At 41.9% G+C, this 14,811-nt stretch overlaps 1 protein-coding gene across 3 annotated transcripts in view; it reads left to right on the top strand.

Annotated features, from left to right (window-relative positions):
* LOC148010481 (E3 ubiquitin-protein ligase APD2-like) overlaps window positions 1-11,707 on the top strand; it is an 85,290-nt gene extending 73,583 nt beyond the window's left edge. For all 3 annotated transcript variants that reach the window (XM_087671853.1, XM_087671854.1, XM_087671852.1), the window contains one exon: window positions 11,115-11,707. In XM_087671853.1, the coding sequence (XP_087527979.1) occupies window positions 11,115-11,193 (79 nt within the window). In that variant the 3' untranslated portion in view covers window positions 11,194-11,707. The remainder of the gene's footprint in view (window positions 1-11,114) is intronic.
* Window positions 11,708-14,811: the final 3,104 nt, after the last annotated feature.

Genomic DNA, 14,811 nt, shown 5'->3' with positions numbered 1-14,811 from the left:
GCCTCTAGCCATTGTAAAGTTGATCATCAATATTAGCAAAGTTTGAATCAATAGTATAGTGCTATTTCATGGCATCAACTTAGTATCATAAACCATACTGATGGCTGAAATTTGTGGCTTATGTGACAATATCATTCACAACATTTTTTTTAATCATTAATATCGACAATTTGAAAATGAAACATAAAGAGAAAGGTTGTCCATCTCATATGCTTCTCTGACAACTTTGTTTGCGTTAGAAAATGGTCCGTCTACATTGTAAAATCAGCCCCCAACAAATGATGTTTCCATGTAGATAGTGCATGAATTACAGCCTAAAGCTCTTTATCATAGACTTGCAAAATTTTCTCTATATTATGGAGAATTCGACTCTTATAAGCAACAACTTTGTCATCTTGCATAAGAATAGCCCTAATGCTATTACCACATGTATCACATAGAACCACTAATGACTCCTTAGATGGGACAACATAAGCACATGATCTGAAGTTATCTTTTTCTTTAACTTTTCAAATGCTGAAATTTCCATTTCTCTCCATCTAAATGGCACATTTTTCCTACAAAGCATACAATGGAGATGCAATTTCAGCAAACCTGTGTACATACTTTCTATAGTAAGAACATAAAGCCAAGAAGTTGTAGATCTCATGTTCATTTCTCAAAGGTGGGCATGAACATACTGACTCAATCTTTGCAGGGTCCATACAAATACCTTGAGCCGATACAATGTGCCTCACAAAGTGAATTTCATGCAAAAAGAATTCACATTTCTTGTCATTGATAACTAGGCTATGCTTATGCAGTTCGTTGAACACAATGACTTAAGTGTTTTCTATGCTTTTTCTCATTCTTTGAATAGACAATCATGTCATCAAAGAAAGTGCCTACAAATGCTGGATGTGGCTTGGAGATGCGGTCCATCATCTGATTTTAAGTGGCAGGAGCATTTGTAACAAGAAACTCCTACATGTGAAGAAATGCTCTAAACGCAAAAAACACAAAACCAATTGCACAACAAAGCACAAATGGATTAACATAGAACGTTGTTAGGGTAATTCAAAGATAGTGAACACAATGAATAATAAAGTGAATGAATAATGAATATATAGTGCTCATGTAGCAAACACACTATGTAGTGAATATTGAACCGTGAACTCGTGATCTTTGGACCAAGGCAGAGGTTATGTCTTGTAGAGTGTGTCGTGCTTCGAATGGATTCTGAATTGCAGCAAAGGCTGTAGTCTCTGAGTGTTGAACACCAACAAAGATAGCGAAGGAAGGTTGGATTTGATGCACACGGCAGTGTAGGAGAGAAAGACTAAAAACGTAGGTACTTGAGGGGAGAGAAAAATTGGGTGACAACTGTTAGATGCAAGCACAACTTGTGGAGAAGAGAGAAGATCAGAGCAACGGCAAAAAATTGTAAACACAGCATGTGGAGGAGAGAAAAGATCGAGGTGACAGCTCTAGATTGTTGGCAATAACACCAGATGCTGATGTTAGCAACAAACGCAATAGGAAAACTGCAAGCGGCAACTCTCAGGTACTAGGCGATAACTGTAGATAGGTAGTGAGAATCAAGCACCAGATGGTAGCAGATGATTGGGGGAAGCTCGGATTGTGATATCCTTCGCAAACAGGGTGTGGGCAGAAGAGATACGACTCTTAAAACGTGCAAAAATAAGTTTGAGGGAGAGTGATGAGTTGCATATCTATTTATAGAAAGTTTGGGATACCCAAATTAGGGTTTTATATGTTGGACATAGTATCTCTCTAGGATTGCATTTCTTTTTAAAATAAGATGGTTTTTTCATAAATTAAGAGTTTTTTGGGGTTGTTTAAGTTAGATTAATGCATTTTTAGCTCAATAGTCCCTCTTAGGCCCAAAACTTAGCCGTGAGAAATAAGCCCTTGATATGGATTTTTTTAAAACCCCAAGGCATTGCACACCAGAGCAGCTGGGGTATTGGGCAAAGAGTCATGTCCATTGATCAATGATCTATCAAGATTACAGAGGCGATGGTTATTTTACCAAGGGAGCTAAAGTGATCATGCCCAATAGGCTGGGGCATTGGACCAAAGGTGTGCGTTTGCTGCCTAGGAGCCTACCAAGTCCTGCAAAGGTAGATGGAATCAAGAGTGGATTTTTGTTTTTTGTTTTTTTTGATTTGAGGGCTTTGTTTTAATTTGTTCAAAAGATTTAGCATTAAGTGATAGTTTCAAAGCAGCTTTCGTCCCATTGAGTCATTGTGCCCTGAAGTATGGGAAAAGAGAAATGGAGAGCCCCACTATCTTCATAAAATAAGTAAAACAATCTCACATACTACTAGGATAAGGACCTAGGGATTCTTAAGAGAGTGTGTGTGTATGCCAATCATATGGAGAATATGTGGAGAGAGAGGCAAAACTACGGGAGCAAGCAAGATAAGTAAGGCCAGTATGCAAGCAAAGGGGAAAAAACTTGCCTTTGGAGATTGCCATGTGCAGTGCTATGAGTATGGTGGATTCGGAGTTGACCACTTTAAGGGTGATGTAAGGTGATAAATGCGCAGTGCACACAAATCCATGTTTACATAAACAGATTGCTGATGTATAGAGAAATGCAAAGGAAAATGCAAGTAGTTATGCTCATGTAGAATGTGATGCAATGGTGTCACTTGGACAATGCTCTCGTAGGGGAATTGTTCGCTTGCCCAAGTGCCCTTTTACAATCATGTCATCTTGACAATGCAGATAAAGTTACAAGTGTTTATAATATATAATACAAAGTAATAAATGTTTAAAAGAGAGAAAAAATGTAAATATCATCATTGTTATTATTATAAAAAGGAAACTATACCCTCTCAAACTAGAAGACGAAATAAAAGGGAAGTACCCTTCCCCTGTTAATCTTAAGAAGTAGAGAAGGGTGTATCCAAGCTAATCTGTGGTAGAAGATACTGTAGAATCGCTTTGGTTAAAATATTTGCAAAATTGTCACTACTGTAGGTGAATAGTACTTAGCTCAACTTGCTTTCTGTTGAAGTGGTAGTGAACCACCACATGCCATGTCTGAGGGGTGATGATGGGATTGTCACCTACAAGGGTAATGGCACTTTGGTTGTCGCATTAGATGTTTGTAGGCGACTTGCAAGGAAATTGTAGTGCGGCTGGTAAGTTTCTTAATTAGATGACCTCTACAGTATCGTTGAAGAGAGCTTGATATTCTACCTCAGTCATGGAAGTTGCCATTGTCTCATGCTTACAGCTAGCCCAAGAGATGGGTGCTGTGTCCAAGGTGTAGAGATAGTCTCCATGGGAATGCGGGATGTTAAGATCTCCTATCTAGCTAGAATTAGTGTACCCTTGCAAGCATAAACTATGACCATAAGTTAGTCCATAATTATAGGTACACCTTAAATATCTTAACACACGAAGATAAGCAATCCAATGAGACATTTGAGGTGCATTGAAATATTGACTAAGCAAACGGACTGAGAATGCAAGATTTGGCCTAGTATAAATCAACCAGATCTGGCCTAGTATGTATTAAAAGGTTGACCCGAGGTATCCTTGTGCAGATGGATAGTGGGACCTAGAGGCGTGGCAAGTGGTCATATTTGATCAGTACAATAATATTCCACCAGTTGTAGGGCGTACTTCTACTGTGATAGAAAGATACTTTTCTCAGATCTAACAATCTCTGTTTCCAAAAAATAAAACAACAGTCGTAAGTTGGTCATCTTGAATGCAGTGCAAAGTTATGGCTTAATTTTTGCGATAGCCGCATAGTTGGAGCTAGTGAGTAAGATATCATTAACATATAGCAAGATATAGCTAATCCCCGCGCTAGTGATGTGCACTTATAGATTTGGATCATAAGGAATAGAATGATATTCATGAATTTGTAAGAACTCGTTCATCTTGTGGTATCAAGACCTTGACGCTTGCTTCTGTCCATAAAGAGCTTTCCGCAAGGAAAATATCTTACCAGTCTGGTCAGTGAAAGAAAAGTTGGCAGGTTGCTCCACAGAGATTTCGTCTTACAAATAACCGTTCAGAAACATACTTTTGACGCCCATTTGATAGATTGGCCAACCATGGTGAGCAGCTAGTGCAAACAATAAGCGAAATGATCTCAACCAAGTGTTAGATATGAAGGTTCTTCATAGTCAATGCCGTGCTTTTGCTTGCAACCTTGCACTACAAGGTGAGCCTTGCATTTGTCTAAAGTACCATTAGTCTTTAGCTTGGTCTTGAAAATCCACTTTGTCTCGATGATTGGCTTGTGACGAGGACGATCCATCAATGTCCAAGTCCCATTTTAACCAAAACTATCCAGTTCCCTTCTCCATGGCCTCACGCCACAACTGTTCGGCTTTCCAAAATTATCTTATGAATGCACAAACTCTAGGTGGATAGTGTCTAGCTCAACCTACTCTCTGGAAAAGTGGAAGTGGACTTTTACATGCCGTGTCCATGGGGTAAAATCGGATTGCCCGCAAGGACAATAGCAATCTGGTTGTCGCAATAGATAACGATGGGAGAGTCACAAGGAAAATGAAGTGCTGTGAGTAAGCTCCTCAAGTAGATGGCCTTAGTGGTGCCATCAAAGAGAGCCCTATGCTCCGCCTTGGCCATGGAAGCCGCCACCATCTCCTGCTTATTGCTGGACCACGAAATGGAAGCCGTGCCCAAGGTAAAGAGGTAGCGGCAATGGGAACGCTGGGTGTCAGGATCTCCTGCCCAATCCGAATTAGTGCACCCTTGCAAATATAAACCAGAACCATATGCCAGGCCATAAGAATAAGTACACTGTAAACAATGCAACACACGAAGACATGCAATCCAATGTAACGTCTTAGGTGTTGTGAGATACTGACTGAGTATGCTAACTGAGTAAGCTAAATGTGGCCTAGTTTGAATTAATCAAAGAAGTTTCCCTACAACAGATCAATAGGTATGTGCATCAAAGGGCTGACCTAGGGTATATTTCAATAAGTGGACAGTAGGATCAAGAGGCGAGGTCACTGGCTATGTCGAATCCAAAGTGTACAGTTCCATGAGCTAAAGTGCGTACTTCTACTGTGACACGAAAATTCAGCCCCTAGATCGAACTACCTCCATTCCCAAAAAATAAGACAACAAACCAAGGTTTGTCATCTCGAAGGTAGCACTAAGCTTGGCCTTAATTTCTGCTATGATAGCAAAATTTGAGCTTGTGATAAGTAGGTCATCAACGTACAATAGGATATAGCTGACCCCCTTTACATTAGATCGAACATATAAGTTTGGGTCATAAGGGGTAGAATGGTATTTGTGAGTCTATAAGAACTCGTGCATCCTGTGGAACCAAGACCGCGGTGCTTGCTTCAGCCCATAAAGACCTTTCTGCAAGCGGAATATCCTAGTCCTCGGGTACCCTGAAGGAAAACCTGGGCTCTATATAGACTTTCTCCTCCAAAAATATATTGAGGAGGGCACTCTTGACATGCATCTGATATATTGGCCAACCGTGGTGAGCGGCTAGTGCGAGCAGTAACCAAAAAGATGTTAATTGCGTAGTAGGGGCAAAAGTCTCTTCATAATCAATGTCATGTTTCTGTTGAAACCCTTGCACTACAAGCGAGCCTTGTATTTGTCTGAAGTCCCATCAGCTTTTAGCTTGGTCCTAAAAATCCACTTTGTCCCAATGACTTTCTTGTGGCTCAGACAATCCACCAATGTCCAAGTCGCATTTTGGTCAATATTCTCTAGCTCCTGTTCCATGGCATGTTGCCATTGAGGGTGCTGAAGAGCCTCCTACCATGTATCCAGCTCAGAATGCGCTATGTAATCAGCTGTAAATAGCGACGCAAATGATGCTTGAGGAGCAAGCAAGGCAGATCTTCTAGGTTTCTTTGGAGTGGAATCCGGTGGTAGGATTCCCGAATCTCGCATGGTCTGCTGGTACCAGTGAGGTAACGAGTCTCGTGGAGGGGGACTTGGGAGTTGAAGAATCTGCAGGAATGTCAGGAGTGGGAAGTAGATCAAGCTCAGTAGGCACAATCTCCGATGATGTGGAAGGAGGAATCGGATCCGAATCCGATATAGAGGATTGCACGATATCTCTCTCGTAAAAAATGACATCCCTCCGAATGATCATCTTATTTGTCCAAGAATCGAATAATCGATAGGCTTTCGCTTTAGAGGAATATTCAACAAAGATAAGGAGATCAGCTCGCAAAGTGAGCTTGCCTATCTTATCATCAGGTATGTGTGTGTAGGCACGACACCCGAAGAATCTGAAGTGGAGAATGACAGGTCAAGAGCCAAGGAATGTCTCATACAGGGTCGTTTGAGAAAGAACCGTAGTCGGACAGTGGTTGAGGATGCACACTGAATGTTAATAGCCTTGACCCAACTTACCATCGCTATCACTCCTCATGCAACCAACACGACGTCCAGTCTGGTTACGAACCAGTGGTACCCAAATAGAAAAATATATGAATAGGCTTTCACTTTAGAGGAATATCCAACAAAGACAAGGAGATCATCTCGGAGAGTGAGCTTGCCTATCTTATCATCAGGTCTGTGTGTGTAGGCACAACACCCAAAGACTCTGAAGCGGGAAACGATAGGCCGAGAGCCAAAGAATGTCTCATACAGGGTCTTTTGAGGAAGAACCGTAGTCGGGCACTGGTTGAGGATGCACACTAAATATTAATAGTGGTGACCCAACTCACCATCGCTATCAGTCCTCATGCAACCAAGATGATGTCCAATCTGGTTATGAACCAGCGGTACCCAAGCAAAAAAATATATGAAAGCATTTGACTTACGCTTGAAGAAGTACATCCACATGTATCTAGAATGATCATCCACTATAAAAAAGTAGAGCGTGCCGTTCAAAGCGGCAGTGGATGTCAACCCACAAAGATCAACATGAATCAATCTAAGAGGTGCCTCAGCATGATGTGTGGATTGCTGAGGGAATGGGGTATGGTGCTGCTTTCCGAGCTGACATGCTTTACAGATATCTCGAGCTAGCTTCAGGCATGGAAGGCTCTCAACCAGCACACAGTGTGATAACTCATAAAGAGAGTCATAACCAAGATGCCCTAAGCAAAAATGCCAAAGACGCTCACTGTTCGTAAGCTCTCGAGATGTGGCTAATGCTTGGAAGCTATAGAACATGGACCCTCGGTTGTCGGCTCGGTCAGAAAGTGTCATGTGGTATAGACCATTAGGCTGTGCCTCACTGCGAGTAATCACTAAACCAGTTTGAGAGTCAAGGACCTCAACTGTGGTTGCTTTAAAGAAAACAGCTCAACGCAATTAGCAAAGTTGTTGAATAGATAATAAGTTTACCCCAAGCTCAGGGGCATGGTATACATTGTCCAGTGAAGCCATCCGGATGCTTGTCAGTGGCAAAATTGATGCAACCTTGAGCTTGAATCTTGACCAAGGAGTTGTTTTCTATGCAGATTTGCGCGGTTGCAGGGGCTCGGGTAGGGAAGATGCCTTCTATAGGAGTCATGTGATGGGTAGCTCCATTGTCCACAATCCAGAGAGGAGGTGAAGTGCTCGACTGTGACGAGTGGGCCTCTGCGGTAATCTCGTCAGGAAGAAACTCACAGATATGAACGAGACGCGCATATGATCTCTCTATGGAGACAATGTGGGCCTCTGCAGACCAGTCAGACAAGCCCTCTGGAGTTGAGAACGTTGTCGATTGAGATGGTTGAGTGGTGGCAATATGAGTCTGAACTTTAAACTGCCCCTTGTAATCACCTTGCCTCCCCTGTTGGGGGTTGCTCGATTGAGGGGTGGGGGTTTGAGACTTAGGTTTTGGTGACGTGCCTCTTACCTTTGATTGGCACTCTTTGTTAAAATGGCCAACCTTTTGACAATGTTGACAATATCTAGTCTTTTTAGGTACATTTTGTCACCGGTGTTTGAGTTGTGATTGGGAGTTTCCTTGTGAATCCTCGGATTGATTTTGTTTTCGAGTGGAAGTTTGATTTTGTTTACCCTTCCCTTGTTGCCCCTTTTGAGAATGAGCAACAAGAGTCCCCTTTGAGGTAGTATTTATATGAAATTGATCGAACAACCGTGCATAATGTAACAACTGACATTCAAATTCATAGAAAGTGGACATGGTGGGCTAGAAAATTGTACTTTCCACAAAATTGAAGAATTTCTTGGGGAGTTTGTTTAGAAATAGTGTGACATGATCATTAGAGGACTTGGGAGTCCCCGTAGTGGAGAATTTGGCAAGAAGACATTAATACTCAGCCAATTGGACTTTCAAGTCATCCTGGTCAGAGATTTTGAAATTTTAAAGCTCATGGTCAAGATTTATATGACGAGTCTTATCCCAAGCCGCATAACGGTCAGTCAAATGTGCCCATCGCTCTGACGCTAGGTCAAAATGTTAAAGCTGAGAATGAAACTCAAGCAATAAGTGTTGCATTAGCTTGATAATAGCAGAGGCATTCCTAGCCTTCCATGAGCGGATGACCTCATATGGAACAAGCGTGGGATTGGGTTGGGGTCTCAATCCCTGCACAAGATCCCATAGGTTCTGTGAGTCAAGGACATGTCTCATTAGATTCGACTAAGTGGTAAAGTTTGATCTGTTGAAACGAGTCTATCATTGAATGCATGCTTGGCTAAGGATGAGGTAGAATCATGAGATGTTAGGAACGTGGGGTAAGATGGATGGGGAGGGTGGTAGTGGAGGTGGTTGATAGGAAGGAGAAAGGGTAAGTGAGTGGTAGTGGAGGTGGTTGATAGGAAGGAGAAGGGAAAGAGGTGGTTAGATAGAATCAGGCTGTGAGAGTCCAACGAGTGCAGATTGAGGCGGAGGCACTAGAACATGAATGTTTGCATAAGGTGTCGATGGAGATGGAGGCATTGGGACATGGAATCCCTGTCCAAAGTTTGGCTGGGGGCACAACAGAATGACTAGAAGGTCTACTAGGTAATGCCATAGAGGCAAGCTGTGGTACCAACTGATCCACACTTGGGAGAGACTGGGGGGGGGGATACTCAAGCTGCAATGATATCAAAAGTGTGTGAGAAGAAGGTGGAACACCAACCGGTTGAGGAAAGGATGAGGTCCTAAAGGCGGTGCCTATGTTTCCATAACCCCCCGGTGTGATGTGTGGTGAAACATGAGGTGTCTAAAATGGGAAAGTGAATGGTGTGAATAGAAGTGCAGAAGCAGCGGAAGAATGTGGTGGGAGGGGTGGGTTTTGAATTTGTGGTGTGAAAGGTGCAGATGCGTTTTGTTCATTTTTACCATTTAATGATTGAAAAAGATGATGATCATGAAGATGACGTAGACATAGGAACACCAAATTCATTCTGATCTTGAGAAGTAAATTAAAAAGAAGGAAGGGTAGAAGAAGAGGTACTTGGCTTTTTCTTATAATCCCCACGATGTGTGTTAACATTCAAGAATTGGTTCTCAAGAGAATCTTTTCCATAGTCACCGGACTGTACTCTTTCTTCCTCATGATTTTTACCAGTATATTGCAAAGCAGAAGAAGTAAAAGAAGAAGGAACAAAAGACAAATCTAAAGTACCTTGCACCGGACTGGACAGAAGAGGATGAAAAAATGGAACATACTCCGGATCTCTTTCTCCAACAAGAGAGTCCCATCCTTGATGGTCTCGTCGGCCTTGCAATATCATCATATTTATGCACAACATTTGAAGAGAGAAATTCATGCATACCTTCATTGAGTAGCTTCTCTTGAAGGGCAATCTTTTGATTAAGCTCCTCAATCTTCTTTTGTTTAAAAGCCATGATCACATGATATTCTTCAGTGGACAGCTTGTATAACTTTTTTTTTTGTCTGGTCCGAAGTGTCTTCCACCATGTTGGAACTTTGTGGAGCAAGTTGATCTATCCACTCTGGCTCGGTTCTCGGCATAGTTAGTTCTGGAGATTAAATTGGTGGTGTTGTGTTCGAAGTCATTTGAACCTACTTTTATTCTTGCTTCTGCAAAGAGCTTTCAGATCAAAGGCCTAAGTTTCTCAGAGAGTACTAGGCTCTGATACCATGTAAAGAAATACCCTGACACAGAAACACAAATAACAATCATACGACAAAGCAGAGATTGATAAAAGAACACAATTAGAGTTAGGGTAACTCAGAGACAATGAACACAATGAATAAATGAAATGATATGACTATTGAATATACAATGCTCATGCAGTAAACACACTATGCAGTGAATGAATACTGAACCTCGAACTCTTGTATCTCAAGGATCAATGTAGGAGTAATGAGCTGGAGAGTGTGTCGTACTCCGAACGGATCCCAAAATCGTAGCAAGGCAGCCTCCGGACGTTGAACACTAGCAAACACAGCCAAGGAAGGTTGGATTTGATGCAGACCACAATGCAGAAGAGAGAGACTAAAAATGCAGGTGAGGAAAGAGAAAGACTAAAAGCAAGTTGTAGGAGAGAGAAAACAGCAAACAGAGGAGTGGAGAGAGAAAATCTGCTGCGACAGGCTAAGGAGAGAAAACTGCAGTGAGAGCAGTCAAGAGAGAGAAAACTATGCTGGTGGTAGTTGGGGCCTGCAAATGCAGCAGTATGCTGATGTGGCAGGCTGTACGACAGCTGTGCAGGTGGTTAGCAGTAGTCGCCTGGCTGGAAACAGCAGCAAACGGGAGGTGAAGGGCTGGAAATTGGCGCCAGACTGTAGATGACAGCAAGGGACAGTTGAGATTGCGATGTCCTCCGCGAGAGGGGTGTGGGCAGCAAGCTGAAAACACTTGAAACTTTGAGGGCTGAATGGAGGGCATCATACTTATTTATAGAAAGTTTGGGCCCTCCCAAGTGGGTTTGTGCTTATGGGACACAGACACTCTCTAGGAACGCATGTTTTGGGGCTGTTTTAGGGCTGTTTTAGTAAAGCTAATGCATTTTTAGCTCAATAGATACAATTTATATATAACAAATCCTTGTTTGGAGTCTCATCTACTGATTGAGAAGAAACATATGTATGTATGTATGTATGTATGTGCGCACGCGCGCGTGCACACACACACACACACTTGCATGCAGAGAGAGAGAGAGAGAGAGAGAGAGAGAGAGAGAGAGAGAGAGTTGAGTATGTTGTATTTTCCTTTTGCAGGATTTTGAAGCAAAAGAAACCAAATTGTCCTTTGTGTAGACAACCTATCAGATTTGTAAGAAAGTTATTTCTCCGCTGAGTTTGTTGTAAATAAACATTCATTTTCTGCTAAGTTTCAGTGGATCATTGAAATATCAAGCATTGTATACAAGTGGCATCTTGGCTACTGTTCTCATCAGGAGTTGGCAAACTGCACAAAGCATACAGGGTTGTCTTACATATACATAATAAGCTAGAATGGCGTCACAATTCACAAATGTGTATACTGAGCCTGAAACTCTTAAGGTTGTAAAGCATTTGAACATTAGACGAGGTGTTTACACCTGTTGGGGTATCCATATCACAGCTAAACTACCCTGTACTTAACTGACATTCAGTATAGCAACCAACCCAGATGATTTTTTTGAAGATCAATGTGCATTTCCAAATTGGCTGCCGAAGCAGCATTTTCATCAAGGAAATGGTAATGATACATATATGTTTGCATAAGACTTTGTCCTTGATGGGACTATATTTCACCTTCATTCATTGTATATAAGGTAAACCTTATTTCATGCCAAATATGATATAACCTTTTAGCTGTAATCATTTGTGCTCAATTGTTGGTATCAGTCGTTTTCTCAATGTAAAATGGAGTATTAATGTGTGATACATAACTGAGATTTGTGCAGTGTATTGTTCCCAACTTTTCCTCCTATATTGTCTTGCAATTTAGCTTATTACAAAGATGGGGACTATTCGTCATTTCCTACTACATTCCATGGGAAAATGCCCATTAATCAGCTGAAGAAAACATTTCAATTGAATCCTTGCTTGGAAAACTGATGTATTTCTTGTAGGATCCATGGGAGTTATGGCTCATCTGTTTGGTTCTAGTGAAACAGTGGGAACCAGCATAGATATTAAAACTAGGTAGAGTATGTCTGGTGGCATCTAAAGAAGATTACATAAGCAGCATACAAACATTTCTTTGCTTCAACCTGCATTGTTTCTTTGAAATCAACCGTAGATACTGCAGTTCTTAAAAAAGCACACTGCTCCCTTTTTCTGAGTAATGAAGTGACTTGTTGAGGTTTTTGGTGGAGGCTCTAGCAGCAAGTCTGAATTACAATTACCAAAATAAAGTGGAGGAGCTAAATATTGCAGATTACTATGTAGGTGTCACTCTGATTTAGACCATCTGAATGGTATCATACGACTGGTCTATGATTGCTTTTGATTGTTCAAATTGTCTTAATATAACGGTCAAGGTTTTTTGAAGTGCACTTGGCTTTTGTCTCAAGCTATTTTGTTGATAACCTAGCTCCTTCTGCATTGGAGCTGTATTGGATGTGGGTAGCTGTCCATTCTCTTTCAGGAAAAGAGAGTGCAAAATAATCCCCTTCTTAAGTCCATGTCTGGCTTAAACCTGCTCTGTTGTGTGATGGGGCATGAGCCTCGTACCTGCAATAGCTTGCAGCTTATTCCCATTGATCCAACTACCAAGAATACTGGTTTGGCACTGTAGTACTTTTGGCCACATGTGGAGAAGTGGATATGTGCAAGCCCCACAATATTCCTAATACTGGCACTTGGTATGATGAGAGCTGCAAACCGTTCCAAGCCTTGCCATGGTCACATGTATCTTGATTCCCACATCTATCTATTTACCAATGGTGGTGTGGGGGAGATTTCCTACATCTTAATTCCCCAATTCTCCCAACATTTTGTTTTAATGTTAAGACTGAAAACAGACCATGATGTAATGCTGCTTATACTATAAGCTTTTGTGAGGTACTATACAGGACATAGCTGATAACATGCCACGTTAGTGTATGTGACAGGCAAGTAGATAAAGCACCTGTGATGCTTTGTGGCAGAGGCTTGCTTGGTTTGTTTGGTGCTCGATCTCCTATCAGCATCGGGCCTACTAGATATGCCATATTATCGTGCTACCAATGATCTACAATCTCTAACTTGTCAGTCAGTATAGCTATGAACAATTTTGAAGGTTAGGGAGTCTAGAAAGCTTTATGGCAAGGCTATGTGGATAATCCTTGTACGCCCAGAAGTGGATGACAATTGCTCAAGTCATTATAACTTAAAACTATTTTGTCAAACCTCTTGTGCTAGGGCAGTCCCATATGCATATGTGAGTAGCTTTGTGGGAGGTGGCTGTTCTTGTGGGCCGATCCGCTCTGATAAGTAGTGTTGCCCATTGGGTTTGAAACTCTCCCAGTCTCTTCCAAAATCTCTATTTGCAATAGATTGTACTTAAATGATCAGCAATAGCAGGTATATCCTTGGTCCCAGCCATTTCAACCTCCTCCCAAGACACCCAAGTACTCAAAGAAGAGGTTACACAGCATCTGGTAGTACGAATGTGTCATTCCAAAGCAACTCTCTTTGATCCCATCAAAGTTACAGAGGGGCATCCTCTTACACATATATAGGCTTCAAGAGTTGTCCTGAAGTGCTAGTGAAGGGTTAGTGTTCATGTACCAAGTTAAATAATGATGGCCCTACAACCTTGGGGAAGTGTGCCACAATCATGTGAATGTTTGTCAATAATGAAGCTGTGAGACATATAGAACAATGGAAACAAAATGGAGAAGCTGTTGTATACACAACGAACTGAATAGAAAGACAATAACAGATGAACTCAGAGACAGAACTGGGGAAATGGAACTCATACCAAAGCGGAAGGGTGTGTACAAACCACACAGTCTGAGGGCAACCACTATAGAGTGCTTCCAATCTCTCTCCATAATGCAAGCAGGTCAGCCAACCACAAAAAATGCCTAAAATATAGGTCGGCCAGTCCAGAAATGACCTGCCCAGAAAATGAGGAAATATGTTCAAAGCTGGCAGTTAAAATGCCCATACAGCTGCCCATACATGCAATAAGCTAACAGAAGCTCACATAAATGCCAGCATTGAACAGGCATTGCTTGAATTTGGTGGACTTTGATGTCCTCATTAAGAATGCGTGCATCAAGAGGTACCATCAAATTCCTTGGGTGCAATCAGGTGTTCCAAGACGGAGACTTTTATGAACTACATAGACTTTCTGAAGTAGACTAACCTTCACACTCTGCCTTGACCAGCCTCTAAACTCCATATTTAGAGCATGTCTCTATAGTTTCTCATCATCTGTGACTGTCAAGGTGCTAGCTGCCCTTGTCTATGGAAGAAGAGAGATGAATCTCATTTTGCTGTATACTACCACCCACATCATATTTGGAGAGGTGCCACTTCAGGGGAAAAGGGAGGTTGGGGGTGGTGTGTTTCTCAGTGGCTCTTATCCTTGTAGTTTGTCAGCTTGCACCTGAGGAAGCAGAGCTGTGCACTGTCTACTATCTCCAAGATATTTGGCTAGGCCATTGTTACTCCATGAGATGTAAGGTCTAGACCCTGACATGTGACCCCGATGGTGTAGTGACCCTGTTGGTGTAGTGACACAAGTATCCAGATTCCAGATAATAGGATGCCTTTGAATCTTTTCATCTAAGTGTGTGCGTTCTTGGAAGTGAGCTGAGGATACACACCCCACCCCACTTTCAATCTCTGGGCAGTGCATATCTGGTTGAACTTTGTGAGCTAGCAGACCTGTGGCCTGGCTGACCAGACTTAAGTTGATCAACGAACTGGCTGACCTGCTGCATGGTACATCTGCCATCTTTTGCTCCTAATGTTTGCCCACTATTCTGTCACCTGG

This window comes from Lygodium microphyllum, chromosome 29 (genome assembly GCF_053477565.2).
Source record: "Lygodium microphyllum isolate KBCC chromosome 29, Lygodium_microphyllum_v1.1.10, whole genome shotgun sequence".
NCBI lineage: Eukaryota > Viridiplantae > Streptophyta > Polypodiopsida > Schizaeales > Lygodiaceae > Lygodium > Lygodium microphyllum.
The sequence above is the reverse complement of the archived record's forward strand: the minus strand, read 5'-3'. Positions and strand labels throughout refer to the sequence as shown.